Genomic DNA, 17,469 nt, shown 5'->3' on the forward strand with positions numbered 1-17,469 from the left:
GAGTTTCCCTTTCCTTGTCTGAAAGATTGCAGAGCTGGACAGCTTAAATGTCACAGCAGGAAAAATTTGATTAGATACCCAAAGCTAACAGAGTTGAACCATCTCTTTTGAGGAGCATTTTGGTGTCCTACAAATGGCAATTCAGTAGGGCTGGCGGGGGTGGTGACTTTTTCCTGTCCCACATGAATGTTTGAGATTTAAAAGAAAAAAATGTCCTGGTCCAAATCAGGACAAAAAGTCCATCTAAAAAATTTTGGGGATCCTAAAAACCAAAAAAAAAACCAAAAAACATTTCAGCTTGGGTCAATCAAAATGTTTAGTCTCGATAATTTTGAACCATTGTATGTTGATAATTTTGGCCTTTTTTCCACCTTTTTAAAAACATCAATCAAGTTACATTTCTAATCAAAAAGTCATTTCGAACCGAAAAAACAAAACTTTTCATTTCATAAAAGGGAACAATGGGAAGTTTTGACAATATGGAAACTTTTTGAGTCAGGAAATTCAGCAGAACTGAATCCAAAACCACCAAAAAACAGATTTGGTTTGGGTTCATCAGCATTTTTTGGTGAAAAAAGGTTTTGTCAAAAATTTCCCAAACAGTACTACAGTTCAGCTGAATTTGAGCTATGCAACAGTGACTTCTAGTGGCTGGTTCAGTTAGTCTTGTGTCTGACTGGAAGATGATTGAAGAAGGCAAGTCAAATTGGTGTTGGTTTTGTATATCTCTGCCTTAACCTTCCTCCTTGATCTTTGCTCATTGGGGGATATGAGAAGTGGGAGATGAACGACACTGTAAGCCACAAACCATTTCATAAGACATAAAAATACCTCTGTCAGGCTGTTTCCTAGACTCCAGTTGGTGCTGAAAGGGAGTAATTACGTTTGAACGCAATGTCACTGGTGCTTGACTGTGCTGTACAACTTCCACTCTGTGATACAAAAACTCACATGAGCCGCGTTCGCTAGCTTTCAGGGCCATCCAGCCTTGTCTTTGCCTGCTGGGACTGCAATCTAAATGTCTCTCATTACAGCAGTCCTTATCCCCACATTAGTTCTGCCTCGCACCAAATACGAGTAATAAGGGATAATGAAGATCTCTGGTTTGAAGCACAGTGGCTTTGCAATGTCAGCAAGGCCGAGGCATTGCGGCTTTGTCTGTAGCTATCTGATAGAAGATCTGCTTCTAATTATGGCTATTGATGATCTCATTGGTGCTAGTTCCCCCTCCCACCCCTGTTCCCTTGAGATACCATGGCATCTTTCATCGTGCAATCTCTGCCCTGATATTTCAAGCAAAGGTTACGGTGCTTGAGAATAAGAAGCAATGGCACCAAAATGTTGTTGTGAATTGGCAAGTGAGTTCAAACAGCAATGTTAGCATATGAATCTGTGCAGCGCTGCCTGCTCCAAGCTTTTGGAAATCAAGAGTCAGGATACAAAAAAATATGAGGTTGGCTTCAAAATTATGGGATTTTTTTTTAAATGGGTTCTTTTTGTTCCCGTTTTTGTTTTTTGAGATCTAGGTTTCAACGTTTTCAAGCTTTTCTCCACAACCATGAAGCCTAGAACCTTACTTTTTTTTTTTATGTATGCTGAAATTTTTCTCTTATTTACATGACTCTAGGAGCTGGGGCTTTGAGAAAATAACAAATGTTATGAGACACATGATAAATTCATGAGCGTTGGCAACTCTTGTAATAGTAGCAAGGACACCACAGAGAATTTTTGATTAGGCTTGGTTTTGTCTAGAAAGACTCCTTCTATTTTATCAGAGAGCCCAGGGTTCTCCTTTTACTCTCCCTGTTAAATGTTCAGTTCCCATCTGAAGGTACCTTGAGATCCTGCAAAATAGATGCTCTCCCTGTCCAGAGAAGTAAGACCATGAGTACACAATATTCTTGATGCTCTGTGTGTGTGGTATCCACACTGGAAGGAAAGAGAAGAAGAGGCAAAGATGGAGAGGAAAGAGGGGGGGCTGGTGGGAAATATGATTTTACATTTCGCGTTAGTGCTCAGCAATGAGATGTTCATAAGAGAGCGGAGCAGCCCTGGAACAGGCTACTGGCTAGAGTGAGGATATTGTGTATACACGGACAAGTAACTCAGCAATAGCTAGCCAAACACACATGCCCCAAGAAGTTGAGGAGACATTCCTAATGGTTTGTATGATTTAACCAACACCTGGACATGTGCATAGTTTTATCTGCAGGAGTTGGACTGGGGGCTTCATTTCTGCAAGAGGCCACAGTATGCAAGACTGTGTCTGGATCCCTAAAAATTGGTGGGTAATTGCATGACCCCTAACACTTGTAGATATGCAAGTTACGATCAATCTCAAGCTGCTACAGATCGCTTGATGTCCTGAAAGGATCAGGACAGAATTCACACGCTGATGACATTATGGGGGTTTTGACCTGCTGCTGCATTGTACGGACATAGAGGGGAAGACGGTCCAGGCCCTAAAGAATTTACAGCTGGCAACTGCACACAAGATGAGAGTGAGCCCATTCTGAATAGGGCACTGTGCAGCAGTCACCCCCCACCAGGTGCTGAGCCATTGTCCAAATCAAATTCAATCTCAGGGGCAATTGCTGCCCTTGGTTGGGTTTCTACCCAAGCCAAATGCAAGGGCCACATGTCCCCTCTTGGGTGTGTTCCCTTTTCCTTGGGACATTTACTTCTGTGGAAAGGGCCTATGTGCCACTCAAGTCCCATTTAAAATCTATTTTGAGGGGTTAAGGTTATTTTGATATCAGATGTTATTGTGAAGAGAAGGGACATTTCCTGTTAAAGTCCCACTTAATAGCCATGGGGCAGACTGTTTCCATGGACATCAGTGGCAAAAATCTCATTGACTTGAGTAAAGGAAAATCAGGCTCCTGTAATGTGTGGGAGTTTTAGCAGATGCTCTGGTGTTTCCTTACTGTCGTGTAGGCTTTCCCTTTTCCTTACTCCTTCTGGGGCTGTGCAGCCTGTCTCTCTCTCTCTCTCTTTTATTCTTTCCTTGGCAGGGTTTCCCTGAGTTTCCCCACAAAATGGAGAGTACAGAGCAGAAGTGGTATTACGGGAGGCCCCATCCCTTTAAAGTGCTCTGAGCTGCAGCTTTCATCTGAAGATGATGCTGTTAATTCTCATCTGGCCAGCAATGTGCTGCCAGCAACTTGACTTTAAGAAGATAGCACAAACATTTTCTCCCATAATCTGCAATAAATACCGTATTCCAGGGAGGCTAGAGAGACCAAGGAACGTAACCCCTAGTTTTGCCTGTCCTCAGGAATGCTCCCTCTTAACCCTGACCAAGGAGAGAGGCAGTAAACGCGCCATCCAGTCTCTGTTCCTTCACAATGTCTTGAATACATTGAGAAGTCTGGCACAATGTTCAGTTTGTGTCACATGATGGGGAGGGGAGGACCCATGGAGCTGTCTAAGGGTGGCCTCTCCCCCGAGAATGGATGGAGTCTGGTACAATCCTAAGGCAAAGTCTTCTACAGCCGTGTTCTTATGAACCCAAAGATAAGTCATCTCTGGGCAGGATGGTTTAGCAGCATCCATGGGCAATGGGGCTGGGCAGAACACGACTTCATTATATGCAGGGAAGTCATCCCAATCCTCCCCCTTCAATTCAGTCACAAAGTTTTAACAAGGGGCACCAGAGAAGCTCATCCAATATAATCTCAGCTTCTGGCCCAAGGTGGTGTCAGGCAACTGGGTGCTAAATGGGGTTGTCCTTTTATAGGGGTTTGAGAGCAAGGAGATATGGTATGAGTAGTTGTATCTCTAATGTATTTTAGCAATCATGGTGTGCATTGAGGATGAGCAGGAGGTTGCTTGGAAACACTAAGCAGTTAGTACTGTCTCTATAGGATAAATGGTTGAGCCTATAGTAGGTTATTGCACAGAATGATTTGGCCTATGCAAGTTGGTTTCATAGATGATAAAGGCAGAAAGGACCCCTGTGATCATGTAGTTGACCTCCTACATAGAACTTCCCTGAATTATCATCTGTTTGACCTAGAGCCGATCTGTTAGAAAACCATCCTATCTTGATTTTAAAACTGCTAGTGATGGAGAATCAACCACAACTCTTGGTAAGTTGTTCTAGGGGTTAATCTGCAGCAGCCTGATGGTATAACCAGCCTGGACAGGGTGGGATCTCCGTGGCTACCACTGAATCCAAGTTAACCACTGCCATTCCTGGCTGTTTGCTGAGTATTTGATATACAGTGCATTGAATTCAGTGTCTCTTCTATGCTGCGCACCATGATACGACAAACATCTCCTGTCTTCAGAAGCTCAGATAATGCAATAACCACCTCAAGTGCTTCCCAGCTGTTAACATACCATGAAAAATAAAGGAAGCTATTACCAGACAGGAGATGAGTTGGATATGAAAATAGCCCCTTTTCCTAGGCAAGATTATTGCACTGAGGAAATGGAAAAGACCCATTTTCTTTTGCAAGACAACTGGTACTTAGCTTTAGAAATGTATGTTGCAGTTCCTTGAACAGTTTTTTTTTAAGTAACTCCAGTGAGAAAATCTAACTCGGTCCCTTCTTTCTCATTAGGTTTGGTGAGAGAGGAACTTGTAAAGGTTTCACACTAAAGGCTGTAACTTGGAGCGAATGTTGGTTTATTTGGGAAGGTCAATTTTCTATGTCATGGATCTGAGTTCATGCACAAGGTCTGCTCCAAGTCCTGTTGAAGTGAATGGAGATCTTTCCATCAGCTGTAATGGGAGTTAGATCAGGGCCATAGGTAGGACATCCTTGAAAGATCCCTTCCAGGTTTCTGACCAGAACTTTGGATCAATCAAAACAGAGACAACCCACAAAGAAACCTTCCTAGATTTTTAGTGTGGCGTTTTCAAAGGCGGCTAAGAACACAAATCCCATTGACTTTCAGTGGCACTTGTACTTGTTAACTCTCTTGGGTGTTTTTGAAAAGCCCACCTTACATTCAGAGCATTTAGTCTGTTACAGATAGACCTCTAGCCTGGCTAAGCATATCCTACAAAACGTCTGACTTTGTGCCTTAATGCTTCATTTTAGTGCATTGCTTAAAAGATCTTGTTAAGCTAGGACACAACATGAGTGTCATTACTGCGGGTGCTACAGAAATGGGCATTCACTCCATTAAAAGACCCGATAGAATGTCCTTCCAGTTCTTCTTACGCACTACCTCTCTCTTCTCTGCCCCCTCTCCAGTTTTTTAACATACTTTTTGGAATGTGGACACCAGAACTGGATGCAGTATTCCAGTATCAGTCTCCCCACTGCTGAATCACCTCCCTTTCCACACTCACTGCTCTGTTTATTTATCCATGGATGGCTTTAGCCCTTTTTACCACAGCTTCACACTGAGAGCACGTGTTGCGCAGCTTGTCCATTAGGGCCCCTAAATCCTTTTCCGAGTTGCTGCTTTCCAGGGGACAATCCCCCATTCTGCAGATGCCGCCTGCCTCCTTTGTTCCCAGATGTATGGATTTGCAAAGGGCTTTATGATGTGCAAAGTGAAACAGTGCAATAAATTCCTTGAGGAAATGAGTGTGTTTACCATGCGGAATAATAAAAAAAAATTCCATGTTTCTCCTTATGTCTCAGCTTGACTATGTGTCTTTCTGTCTTGTAGCCGGATGAACTGACCAACGCTTTGGAGATCAGTAACATTGTCTTCACCAGCATGTTTGCCCTGGAGATGGTCCTCAAGCTCCTTGCCTTTGGTATCTTCGGTTACATCAAGAACCCATACAACATCTTCGACGGGATCATAGTCATCATCAGGTCACTGCACGCTGCATGATACTTTCCACCATTCGCCTCCAAGTAGCTCCAGGAGACTTTAGACATGTCATGTCATGCAGGGGGTAGGAGTGACGTGGGTTAGTGTGAATTTAGAGCTCAGTGGGATTAATAGCGTCTTGGCATTTTAGGGTCGTATCTTTAGAAGTGCTGTCCAAACGAAATGGACGTGACAGACGAGGAGTTCTATTTCTGCCATACATCTGGCGGCGTGGTGAATTTTCCACAGAAAATTCTGGGGAAAGCAGTGTAATGACCCCAAGTTGCAGCAGCACAGAGGTTTCCCAGAACGAATACATGAATATGTGACCTGGAAAGGCAAGAACAGGGCTGTGAGAAGGTGGGATACAATAAGTAATGGGTGTGGTGTCCACTGCAGGGGGCTCCCAACATCAAAGAGCAAGTGGTAGGGGTGCTGCAGATCTGGGGTGGGTTGTGCTGGCCCATGTGCATGGGAGAGGCTTCTTCTGCGTCTGTCCGTGCTGTAACTGGCTTGGCCCACACCAGTCATCCCCTGAGCTTCGTGGCTGCTCAATTCACTCTAATTTTGAGAAAGAAAAATGTCGGGCCAGATCCTCTGGAGGTGTAAATCAGCATAGTGCCGTTGACGTCCATGGTGGGATGCCGCTTTACACCAACTGATGGCTGGGCCCATGGAGATGAAATAAGTCATGACCATTAGAGAGGGGTGCAGACCCACGTCCCAGATCCAAACAACTTCAAACTCTCTGAGATTGTTCAAACTTCAAACCCAATTTTACACTTGGCTCCGTCTCTTTATAATAATAATCTGAACTAAAACCCCCATGTTTGAACCCTCTGGAATTTCAGGGCCTTCCAAAATCCTGATCTAAATTTTGTGGCTGGAGCCCATCTCTGATTTTCAGTGGTTCAGACCAATCATGCATCTAGAACACCAGTAAGTCATTTACTTTATCGCTAGATGCTGTAGCAGTTTAAACAACACTAAACTGGCTACAGAGGAAATAGATTAAGCATATATATTGAAGGGGGCTGATTCTGAGATCTTTCCAAGGTCAAGAAGGAGGCAGAGCAGCAGAGACAAATATGCAAGTTGACTTCCCCCCCCACCCCTCTTGTAAGTCCCATCTGTTCCTACAGCGCACTCTGATCCCAGGTCACAGGCTGGGCCAGACAGACACCCTGCAAGCTACTCACAATCCAATTAGCTACGGGTTTTGCTGTACTGTACATCAAACTGCTACAGGTCGGACAAGGACAGTGAGTTTGTTGTTTTCCCTCTTATGCTCCCGTAGTGTCTGGGAGATCATTGGCCAATCCGATGGAGGCCTTTCTGTGTTAAGAACTTTTCGGCTGCTCAGGGTCCTCAAGCTGGTACGCTTCATGCCTGCCCTTCGCCGCCAGCTGGTGGTCCTGATGAAGACGATGGATAACGTGGCCACTTTCTGCATGCTGCTCATGCTCTTCATCTTTATTTTCAGGTACCACCGACGGCTGCTTTTCTTCTTGAATTAATTGTTTGGCTTGATTAAATAATATGCAAATTAGAATGATAATAGAGCATGTTTGCCATGCAGCCTAGATGACAGAAGGGCTCACAATAGACTGACAGGCAGATATTCAACAGATGATTTACCACTTTGAGGTCTCAGTGTTTCATGCAATCCTTGTAATTCTGTAGACAAATGAAGAATACAGACAGACAACAGCAGAAAAACAATCGCTCCAGAGTTCCTGAGAGGCACAGTACAGGAGCAGCAGAAGCTTCCTAAAATTGGGGGGGCCACCAGCACCTGAACCGTGGCCCTGCCCCCTCTGTACCACCCCTCTCCCCTAAGGCCCCGACCCTGCACCGCCTCTTCCCTCCCCTCCCCCCAAGAGACCCCCTCTATTCCGACACTCCTGACCCAGGAAGTTGTCCACAAATGGAACTTGATGGCTTAATGTTTTAGAGGGAGGAAATATGGGGTCCAGGAATTACTTTTTAACACTAGACTACAGCTGAATGGCTCAGGGGGTTGATAACAGGGCATGCAGCCTGTCACCAGCTCCGCCCCACTGAGTTCTGGATTTGACTCTGACCGAGGTCAATAGTGATGAAACATGATCCAGAGAAGCAAGAACAACTATGGAGGGAGAGTGGGCACAAAGTGGGCAGTTGACCTAATGTTCTTTCGGGGAGCTATTTACCTCACCTTGTAGAGAATATCAGGGGTCATTGCCGGTGGGTGTTTAGGAGCCAAAATGAAATGGATTGTTGGTCTTAGTTAATTTGGTAGTGGACAACTATCTGTAGCACCAAAAGTCACTTCCCAGCAACTTCATGGGATCATCTGTCCATGTCAAATAGAAGACTTTAGAAATAATAGTCCAGATTCTCAGATGGTTCAAATTAGCGTATTTTCATGGATGTGGTCCACTGGCTTCAGTGTAAATTACCTGAGAATTTGCCCCAATACCTATGACAAACATCTTGGAAGATGGTATTTTTTATTAAATACTCAGAAAGCACTAGGAATTTATGTCAACTGTTAAATCTTCTGAATGTTTCCCCGGGCTTGTGTAATTCCAAGCTGTTTTCTCTATTCTTTCTCTGTTTGATGTCATTCATACTTGTATATTTGTCATGCATATTGTATATTTGTCATGCTTATGTCATACGGAATAGTTCCTGGCCACATATCCATTACGCTGCTTTGACAGAAGGAACTCAAAAGTGGGGGAATAGCTACCATTGCAGTTGCCACTAATTGGCCGCTTTGTTGGCATTATCAGCAAAGAGAACGAGGACTGAATGGTTAATGAAGATTGAGTGACCCTTTCAAGATCCTGGAAGTGGTCAAATCAGGTGTAAGGTCTATTTTTCATAGAAGATCCTTTTCTGGGAAAATCTCTGCGACCTGGCTGGCCTGAGCCATGACAGGTCAAATGTGCCTTGTTACGCTAACATTTAGTGAAGGTATCCTCTTTTTGCCTGAGTCCTATATAATGAACGGAAAGCAGCCCCTCCTGCACCCTCAGCTCTCTTCAGAAATTCCTCAGAGAGGATACTGGCGATAGAGCTGGATTGTCTGAAGAGTCTTCAGCCATGTCACCCATAATTCCTTGGGCCAGTAACATCCATTCCAGGTCAAAGGCTGCATAAGGTGTAGAAAGCTCACCAACTAGTATTGAAGCTGTCTCAATGGGAACCCAGAAGCCATCAGGCTCTGAAATGGAGAGTCACCTGTAGGCATCTGGACTGAAATGGCAAGTAGAAGCTGTGGGCCTCAAGAACCAGTACATTCGGTGATGGTTCACCAGGGAGTTAGTGCAGGAACATAAGGACAAAAGTTATATCTAAGTCATGCTATTCTGCTTTCATCTTCTGGAAAGGCTCTTTTTTTGCGTATAACAAACCCGTGCTCTGATTCACCTTATAGTTGGTGTCCTCCTCTAAGGAGGACTCATTTCCTGCCTGCGGGAGCACAGATAGCACTCTCTATAGACCTACAATGTGCAGCTGGGAAAAGAAAGTGACCCCCAAAAGCGCTAAGATGCTCCCTGAAACCATGTGTCTCATGCAGTGATGTCTTCTATGTCGCTTCCTTTCCCTCTCCAGCATTCTCGGCATGCATCTTTTTGGGTGCAAGTTTAGCTTGAAAACTGATACGGGGGACACAGTTCCAGACAGAAAGAATTTTGATTCCTTGCTCTGGGCCATTGTGACCGTGTTTCAGGTAAGATCTGGGACCACTGATGAGTTTTATTCTCTACCAAGCAGACAAATGTTGTTGCTTTTCAAAAAACGTCATTCACAGCATCACAGAGTTAACTGGACAAACTTACCATGAAAGAGGTTTGTTTCGGTTCTTCCCAATGAATCGACTGGTCTCAGGCTAGCTCTAAGTGGGCAAATGCCCTTGTCACAAAACCCACCACTATGTCGATCTCGCTTCTTAGCAAAGGCCAAAGCCTGAGAAGGAATAGAGATTGAGCAGTACTTTCATATCATTACACTTGTGCAAATAACAGATTTTCTCAGTTCAGTTTTGATTAAACTAAAAAGTAGGAAAAAAATTCTGGTCGCTCAAAAACACTTTGACCCAAAACAAAACATTTTGTTACATTCAGGGGTTTTTTAACCTTTGCTTTTTCCTTATATCTGGAAAAATCAAGATAAAATTTGAAACAAAGAGATAGAATGTTTTGACTTCGGGGGAATTTTTTTCCCCCAGACTGAAACATTTCAGCAGATTCAACATGAATGCATTAAATGTTTCAGTTGACCCAAATCTGCATTTTTTGGGGCCAAAATTCACGAAATTTTGCCCAGCTGCAATCATTACACAATTCAGGTTGAAACATATCGGTCATTTTGAAGGAGGTTTCTAAAACCATTCAGTGCTGTACCTGTTCCATGAATAGACAGAAGACTTCTGTCTCCAAGGATACCAATCCAACACCTTCCTCCAGCACTGAAATTCACTTTTTAAAAATACCGTGTTTTAGAATTGGGGGACGAACAGACTGTCTCAGGTCAATCTAGCTCAGCAAATTTTGTAGGTGCTGGCTACACAAACAGTGGAGTTGGGATGAGGATTGCTGGACTGGTAAAGACTGTGACACAAAAGAAAAGCAAGGCAGAGGACTGGAAAATCTCTATGTAAACTTGCCGACTTTCCTGTGTAGACAAGATCTAAGGTATCATTAGAATGACTCATATATTTCATAACAGAGCAATGAAGCAACTTATTCCAGGAAGGTATTTCTCCGTAACATTAGCTGTCTTTCCGCTTAAGAAATGAGCCCTTAGAATGCGAAGCAGAGTGAGTATATTAAAGGCCCCCTTACAACCACCAACAGACATAAACTGGGTATAGTGGAGGAGAGCTTAGGAATGTTAAGCAGGATTTCTAGGTACAGGACAGGTGCACCTCATTAAATGAGTGGCAGTCCATGTGCAAACTGATCCAAACTCTCCATAATGCAGAATGTTACCTCTCCCCTATATAAACAAAGACAGATTTTAATTCACTGCGAGGGGAAACTGACAGCACTTCCATGAGGTTCCTACTGTTGTAATAGCGGCTCATGTATTTATTTTTAACATTCAAAGTCATGTGTGTAAATAGATTCAGTGTGATGCACAAGGACATAACCTTACGGGGAGGCACAGGGCTAATGGGAGGCACAGGACTAAATGCAGCCGACTATATTTTCCCACCCCCAGATGCCGCCAACTTGTTGTTCCTGTTTTATAGCAGTGCTAGAGGACATCTTCATAGTAGAGTCTGGATTAACGAAGGGCAAGAAACCATCCTCTTCTTTCTTTTCTTTTTTTTTTTAAATCCCTGGGTTTTTCAGCTATGGAAACATTGGCAGGCCAATGTTTCCATAGCTGAAAAATAGCTGAAAGGCTAGGAATATCTTAAGTGAATCTTTTATGAAGGCACCTTGGACTAGTCTTTTCAAAGGAAATATGTTTTCCTGCCAGTTTATCTTTTTTCCACCCAACAAGCACTTGTTTCCTTTCCTGAGTTTCTGGAGATCCCTCGTATCAATGACTGTGAGGAAAACCTGGGGTTTTTTCCCAACGTCAGTTAACTCATAATGAGAAAAAATGTTCTGATTAAAGGAAAGCATGGCCCTGAAAAAGTGTGACCTTCTCTTGATACAAAACTGGTGCCATCGCAGGCCTGTGAACTGGTAGCCGATCACCAGAGTACATGTAATCATTTGGGAACTTCCCCACCAAACAGTAGAACTCGCAGCTTGTGCAGCTGATAGGTTACCAGAGTGGGGATTTGAACTAGCAACCCTTGTGGGTCATAAGGCTACTAGGCAAGCTGAACGAGGAGCCAGGGCAGAAGAGTATCCCAAGAAGAAGCCGCAGCTTGCAGATCTATCTCAGGTGCTGAGATCTAAATAAAGAGATCCTTTGCTGTCTCATCTGATTAGATCTCTAGCCGGTCAGAAAGGAGAGCGGGTGCTGCCTCTGTAAAGGAGGAAGGGATAAATCAGTGATTCAATGTGCATTTTAAACCAGCTGCTCCCGGCGAGCAGTGAGGAGTAATCGGAAAGTCTTTCCTTCCCACTCCATGCAGATCCTCACCCAGGAAGACTGGAACGTGGTGCTCTATAATGGCATGGCATCCACCTCCTCGTGGGCGGCACTCTACTTCGTGGCCCTGATGACCTTTGGCAACTACGTGCTCTTCAACCTCCTAGTTGCCATCCTGGTAGAAGGCTTCCAAGCAGAGGTAAGGAGGCTTAGCAAAGCAATGGGGCAGGGAACTGGCAGCTGCACGTAGGAAATGGGTGAGGGGGTCAGCCTCATGGCCTCTTCATCAGTAGGGAAATAGCACCTTATCTCTAAACAACCCTCCAAGGACCACAGCAGTACCTGGCCCCCCAGACTCTCCAGTAAAGCCCACCAGCTGGAACAAGATAGGACACTGGTAATCCAGTGCTCATGGGGGAAAGGGCCAAATTGAATTAAGCCTGGTCTACACTTCAAAGTTGGTGTTGCTGTATCAGCTAGTTAGTGGTGGGGGCAGTTACTGACATAAATAGGTCGGCATAAGTCCTAGTGTGGATGCAGTTATACGATGGATGCAGTTATAAGCAGAGTAGGAGTGATAAAGCTTGTGATGAGGTGCCCTTGTGATGCCTGTCTAGCTCTGATGGTTCCATTCTAGAGAGGATGATCCAGTGGTTAGAGCACTTGCCTGGCATTCACAAGACCACGCTCCACCAGGTTTCCGGTGTGACCCTGGGCAAGTTGCTATGGGTATGTCTCCAGTTTGTGCTGGAGATGTAAACTGAATCATCCTGAGCGTGGTCCCAGCTGAGACTTGAGGCACGGACTTGGGTGACTGGATGCTTGCACCACTGTGACTATGCTTCTGGTTTGAGCGTGCTAATGTGGGTATGTCCTCTTGCTGGAATGTACACCTGCCGCTCCTGCACAGACGTGTCTACACTAGGAGCTGGGGATGTAGATTCCCAGCTTGAGGAGATATACTCGTGCTAACTCTCACTCACTGAGCTAGCGTGCTAATAATAGGATGTGCCCAGTGGGATGGGCTCACCGCTCTGAGTACGAACCTATGGTCTCTGGCAGCAAGTACTGGGGTCAGAACCACAGGTCTGACCCCATATGGCTGTTCTTATGTACCACCACCTGAAAATGAGTGCTATAACAGTATATGTGGCCAGGGGCCTGGGTAATGTCCAATCGCCTTATCTTGGGTAAGGAAGATTAAAGAAATGACTATTTCTCAGTCTGCTTTGAGACGTTCCCAAGTGTCAATCCTGGAACCCGCTGACCTATTCTGCCCTTCTCCGTTTTTTCCTTTGGAGCAGGACAGATCCATATGTAGCATGGAGTTTTAAATGAGAATTATGATCCCATTTCTGGTTTAATATATTATCCAGAAGCTTTTGTGAAGTCAGTAGGGCACGGACATGATTTTGAGACTCACCTAAAATCATCCAGCCTCAGTTCAAGTTGAAAATAATGATCCAAAACGCTTGAATCACATTTTTGGATTTTTTTTGTATCCCAAGGCATGCAAGAACAGAGAGGCTGCTCAGCGTTTTGGAATATCGAACCAGCGCTAAGCCCGTGGGAACTCAGAAACAAAATGAGGAAGGGTTTCAATTTTCATTCTCTAAATTCCCAGGGTGTGGAGAGGAAAGAAAATCTTTTATTTATTTCAGAGTAGCAGCCGTGTTAGTCTGTATCCACAAAAAGAACAGGAGGACTTGTGGCACCTTAGAGACTAACCAATTTATTTGAGCATAAGCTTTCATGAGCTACAGCTCACTTCATCGGTTGCATAGAATGGAACATATAGTTAGATAGATAGATATACAGATAAGTTGGAAGTTACCAACAGACTCCAAGGAGAAACTGCTGAGCTTGAATTAATATGCAAACTAGATACCATTAACTTGGGTTTGAATAGAGACTGGGAGTGGCTGGGTCATTACACCTATTGAATCTATTTCCTTAAGTATCCTCACATCTTCTTGTCAACTGTCTAAATGGGCCATCTTGATTATCACTACAAAAGTTTTTTTCTCTTGCTGATAATAGCTCATCTTAACTAATTAGCCTCCCACCGTTTGTATGGTAACTTCCAACTTATCTGTATGTGTATGTGTGTATGTATGTATGTGTATATATATATATATATATACACATCTTACTATATGTTCGATTCTATGCATCCAATGAAGTGGGCTGTAGCCCACGAAAGCTTGTGCTCTAATACATTTGTTAGTCTCTAAGGTGCCACAAGTCCTCCTGTTCTTTTTATTTATTTGTTAATTATTTTTGATAGCTTTTCACCTTGTCCCCAGAAATCTCATCGTTTTCATATTTTTTCTGTTTACATTGCATTACATTACACCGAGACAACACTGCGGTTCACTGTGAAGTACCACTGAAATATGCATGCACCAGAAACACCCTTCTCCTCAAATTTCACAACTACATTTTCCCCCTTTAAGGTGGTCTGCATGGTTTCCATTATTAAAAAGTCCGTTCCCAGCTTCCCGATAAGTACCAGGACAGGCAAATGAACAGAAACAGCTAGTTTGAAAATCTTATCCTCATTGTTTATTCCCAGACTCTCAAAGCGGCTTTCTCAGGATCACAGATCTGTGTGATACATGCACTTTGCCAGGGATGCTACAACTCTTCACATCCTTGCCTCTTAGCAGAACTGGCATGATCCTGCTTCTATTGAAGCCTGTGGAAATTCTGCCACAGACTTTCGCAGAAGCAAGATCAGCCCCCAAAGAAGGAATCACCAGGGTTCATGGAGAATCTGGGCAGGCTGTGCTGTGCGGCGGGGTGGCAGCTGGCTGGAGTTTTGCTCTGCGGTGCTAGTTGTCTTCAAAATCCCACATGCTGTGCAGAAAGCTGGATCCAAAGCCTCTTGGAAAGTGCCTGGACTCTGGTACAGCCGGCTGGCAAGTCTGAGGCCGGTTCATTTACATTTTAAAGTGGTAGCTTTTCATGAATTAAACATAAAAATGAGTAACCCATCAATGCAATAACCCTGGTGGTGGTGATTTTTATATTGAACTCCCTTCGTTTGAAGCCGTTCCCCATGTCATCAGTTTTCAGTGTGCTGCAGATTTTTGCACTAGCCGCTACATCATAGAAGTAGTCAGTTGAAAAGGGTTTGAAAACTCGCAGCTGATCAGGACAGTTTGAGTTCTGGGCACCTTTAAAAGGTGGGGAAGGCAGTCTGAGATAATTGGCTGAACACATTAGCTGCATACTACTGCTAAAATGATCCACGGTGACATAGTTAACAACACTGGTCACTAAACGTTCATGATGAGCTTTCAGAGATACCAGCCAAATAGAAATGAATGAAAGTTTCAATTTAGACTTCCCCATAGCTTGTATGTGTTTTGAGGTGGGAGTGTAATATATGAAAAGGAACTGGGTACCTAGATTGTAAGTTCTTTGGGGCAGAGATTATTTTTGTTCTGTTCGTACAGGACTTACCACAGTGGACCCATAGATGACGTGGGAATACAAATAATAATACTATTATGTGTGTGTATCACAGCCCACGGTTAGATGGAATCAGAATAGCTCAAATGTGTGTCATAGGCCCTGTATTGCTAATGAGAATCTCATTGAACTCAAGAGGCAGGGACTGTTCTTTTTTGGAGCTGAAGGATCTAAGTTTTATCTTTTTGCTTCTACCACCAAGTCCTACGCCGCTATAAATGTGTTACGATGGGTAGAATTTGAGTAATATGTGTTTGTTTGCCTTTGCCCAAATCATTCTTCACCTTGGTTCATCCCTCCAAAGTTGCCCGTATTTCATGACTCTTGCTGCTTTTGAAGCTCCTGTCTCTCGGGGTCCACTAGTGTGTCTCACACCTCCCGGCCCTCAGAGAAAATCCTTTAGGATATTATAAAAATGCTGAATGTGCGTGCCAGCCATGTACGCTGGGGAAGGGCCACCAGTATCAGCCTTTTGATCTTCAGCAGGTTCCAGAGATAGGAGGTCATAAACATTCCAGATGAAGCACACAGGCTGTGCCAAAAGTTAACAGCTAATTGAAATCCAGGAGTCCGCTGCGCAGGCCTCCTTTCTGTTCTGCCTGGGCTGTAGAGTAGATGCAGCTGTTTGATGTTGCCAGGCAGACCCAGCCAGTCCTACTTTGCACTTTTCCCCTGTTTTTTTTTCTAAGTGTAAGTCCACATTCATGCTCTGTTCCTTGCCCAATCAGCTTTATCGGCTACACTATTGCTGTTTCATTTGCACCCTTTAATCCCTGGGTGCTGGGCCCCAGCTCCCCTTTGATAAGAAACTTGTCTTTAAATATGTTGTCATTGACGAAAACAAACAATGGAAGTGGGGGGGGGGGAGGAATGGGCCATGGGCCATGAATTATTCACTAGCTAGTCTTGGTGTGTGTGTGAGGGGGTGCAGAAATCAGTGCTTTTGTTATCCACTCTGTCTAGATACATTTTTAACTGTCTCGGGGAATTTATAATACTTCTGCTTATTCCAAGCTGTTTCATTCAGTAAGAGAGAGCAAGCAGAGAGAAATCATATTTGCCTCATTTATTTTTCTGTGATGACTTCAGTGAACAAATAATGATGCATTAAGTGAGTCTGGTAAGGGTACCAGCCAAATGCCTGGCGGTAAAGAGAGTGTTCTGGTTTGTAACTTAGAGTTAAGCTAAAGGATAGTCCCCTTCTCCCTTGGATTATAGTTGGTCGGCTCTGTAAAGCTTCCTTCACATGCCCATGGCTCCAGACAAGTCCATCCCCACTTCAAATATCTTTTCTGGTTTCCCCTTACCTCCTGAAGCAAATGTAACCACCTTCCCCTTTTCTGCAAAGCCCTACACAATCGATCTCCTACATAGAATCATAGAAGTGTAGGGCTGGAAGGGATCTCAGTAGGTCATCTAGTCCAGTCCCCTGCACTCAAGGCAGGACTAAGTGATATATAATACTGTACATATAATGCTCTGGCTCTTGCCTCTATTCATTTGTCCCCTCAGCATGACCGACAACCACCTTGGTTTACCATCTTGTGTTCTTACTACCAAATAGAACGCATGTTTACACACTGGCTCTCTGTCCCCCTTTAATAGCTGAAATACTATGAGCCCAGACTGCAGTGGACTAACAGCTACCGTGTCTTCTAGCTCAGGTAGTCGAAACTCATATTTTTTAGCTCCAGAGGTCACAGGTTGAATCCTTGCTGTGGAAATAATGTTTGTTGCAAAAGCCACCCTGGCCTTTCCACAATGTCCTGTCTCCTGCTTGTTCTCTAAACGGCTGAATCATGTGCTACTATGAAGACAGAAATTGGTAGCCGTGTGCGATATTCTCGATAAATATGTAATTACAGTCTTCATAAAATGGACCCTGTTTTCTTGCTAGTGTTTAATGGCTCCTTTTGGAGCTGGTACAGACTGTGATTTAAACGTGTAAGAGACAGTTTTTAAAGCCTGCATCAGAACAGCCTAACCACCCCAGGAATTAAATTTGTAGCATGCATTTTTCTTTCTGGTTTCCTTCTTTAGGAGCCTTGGCAAAGCTTATGGCTAGAGGCTTGTCAATTGTCTCTTAGCAAGTACAGTATGCACTAGAGAAATCCCACCAGAGCCATATTTCAGCCATGAGGCCTTGTATCAAACTGCGTGCTAATA

General features: G+C 44.0%; 1 protein-coding gene across 5 annotated transcripts in view; it reads left to right on the top strand.

The window, feature by feature from the left end:
- Positions 1–17,469, top strand: part of CACNA1H (calcium voltage-gated channel subunit alpha1 H) — a 178,812-nt gene that overhangs the window by 86,262 nt on the left and 75,081 nt on the right. For all 5 annotated transcript variants that reach the window (XM_073361778.2, XM_078854517.1, XM_078854519.1 and 2 more), the window contains exons 5-8: positions 5,632–5,783; positions 7,079–7,264; positions 9,385–9,502; positions 11,870–12,025. In XM_073361778.2, coding sequence (XP_073217879.1) covers positions 5,632–5,783; positions 7,079–7,264; positions 9,385–9,502; positions 11,870–12,025 — 612 coding nt within the window. The remainder of the gene's footprint in view (positions 1–5,631; positions 5,784–7,078; positions 7,265–9,384; positions 9,503–11,869; positions 12,026–17,469) is intronic.

Source organism: Lepidochelys kempii, chromosome 10 (genome assembly GCF_965140285.1).
Source record: "Lepidochelys kempii isolate rLepKem1 chromosome 10, rLepKem1.hap1, whole genome shotgun sequence".
In the NCBI taxonomy this organism is placed as follows: domain Eukaryota; kingdom Metazoa; phylum Chordata; order Testudines; family Cheloniidae; genus Lepidochelys; species Lepidochelys kempii.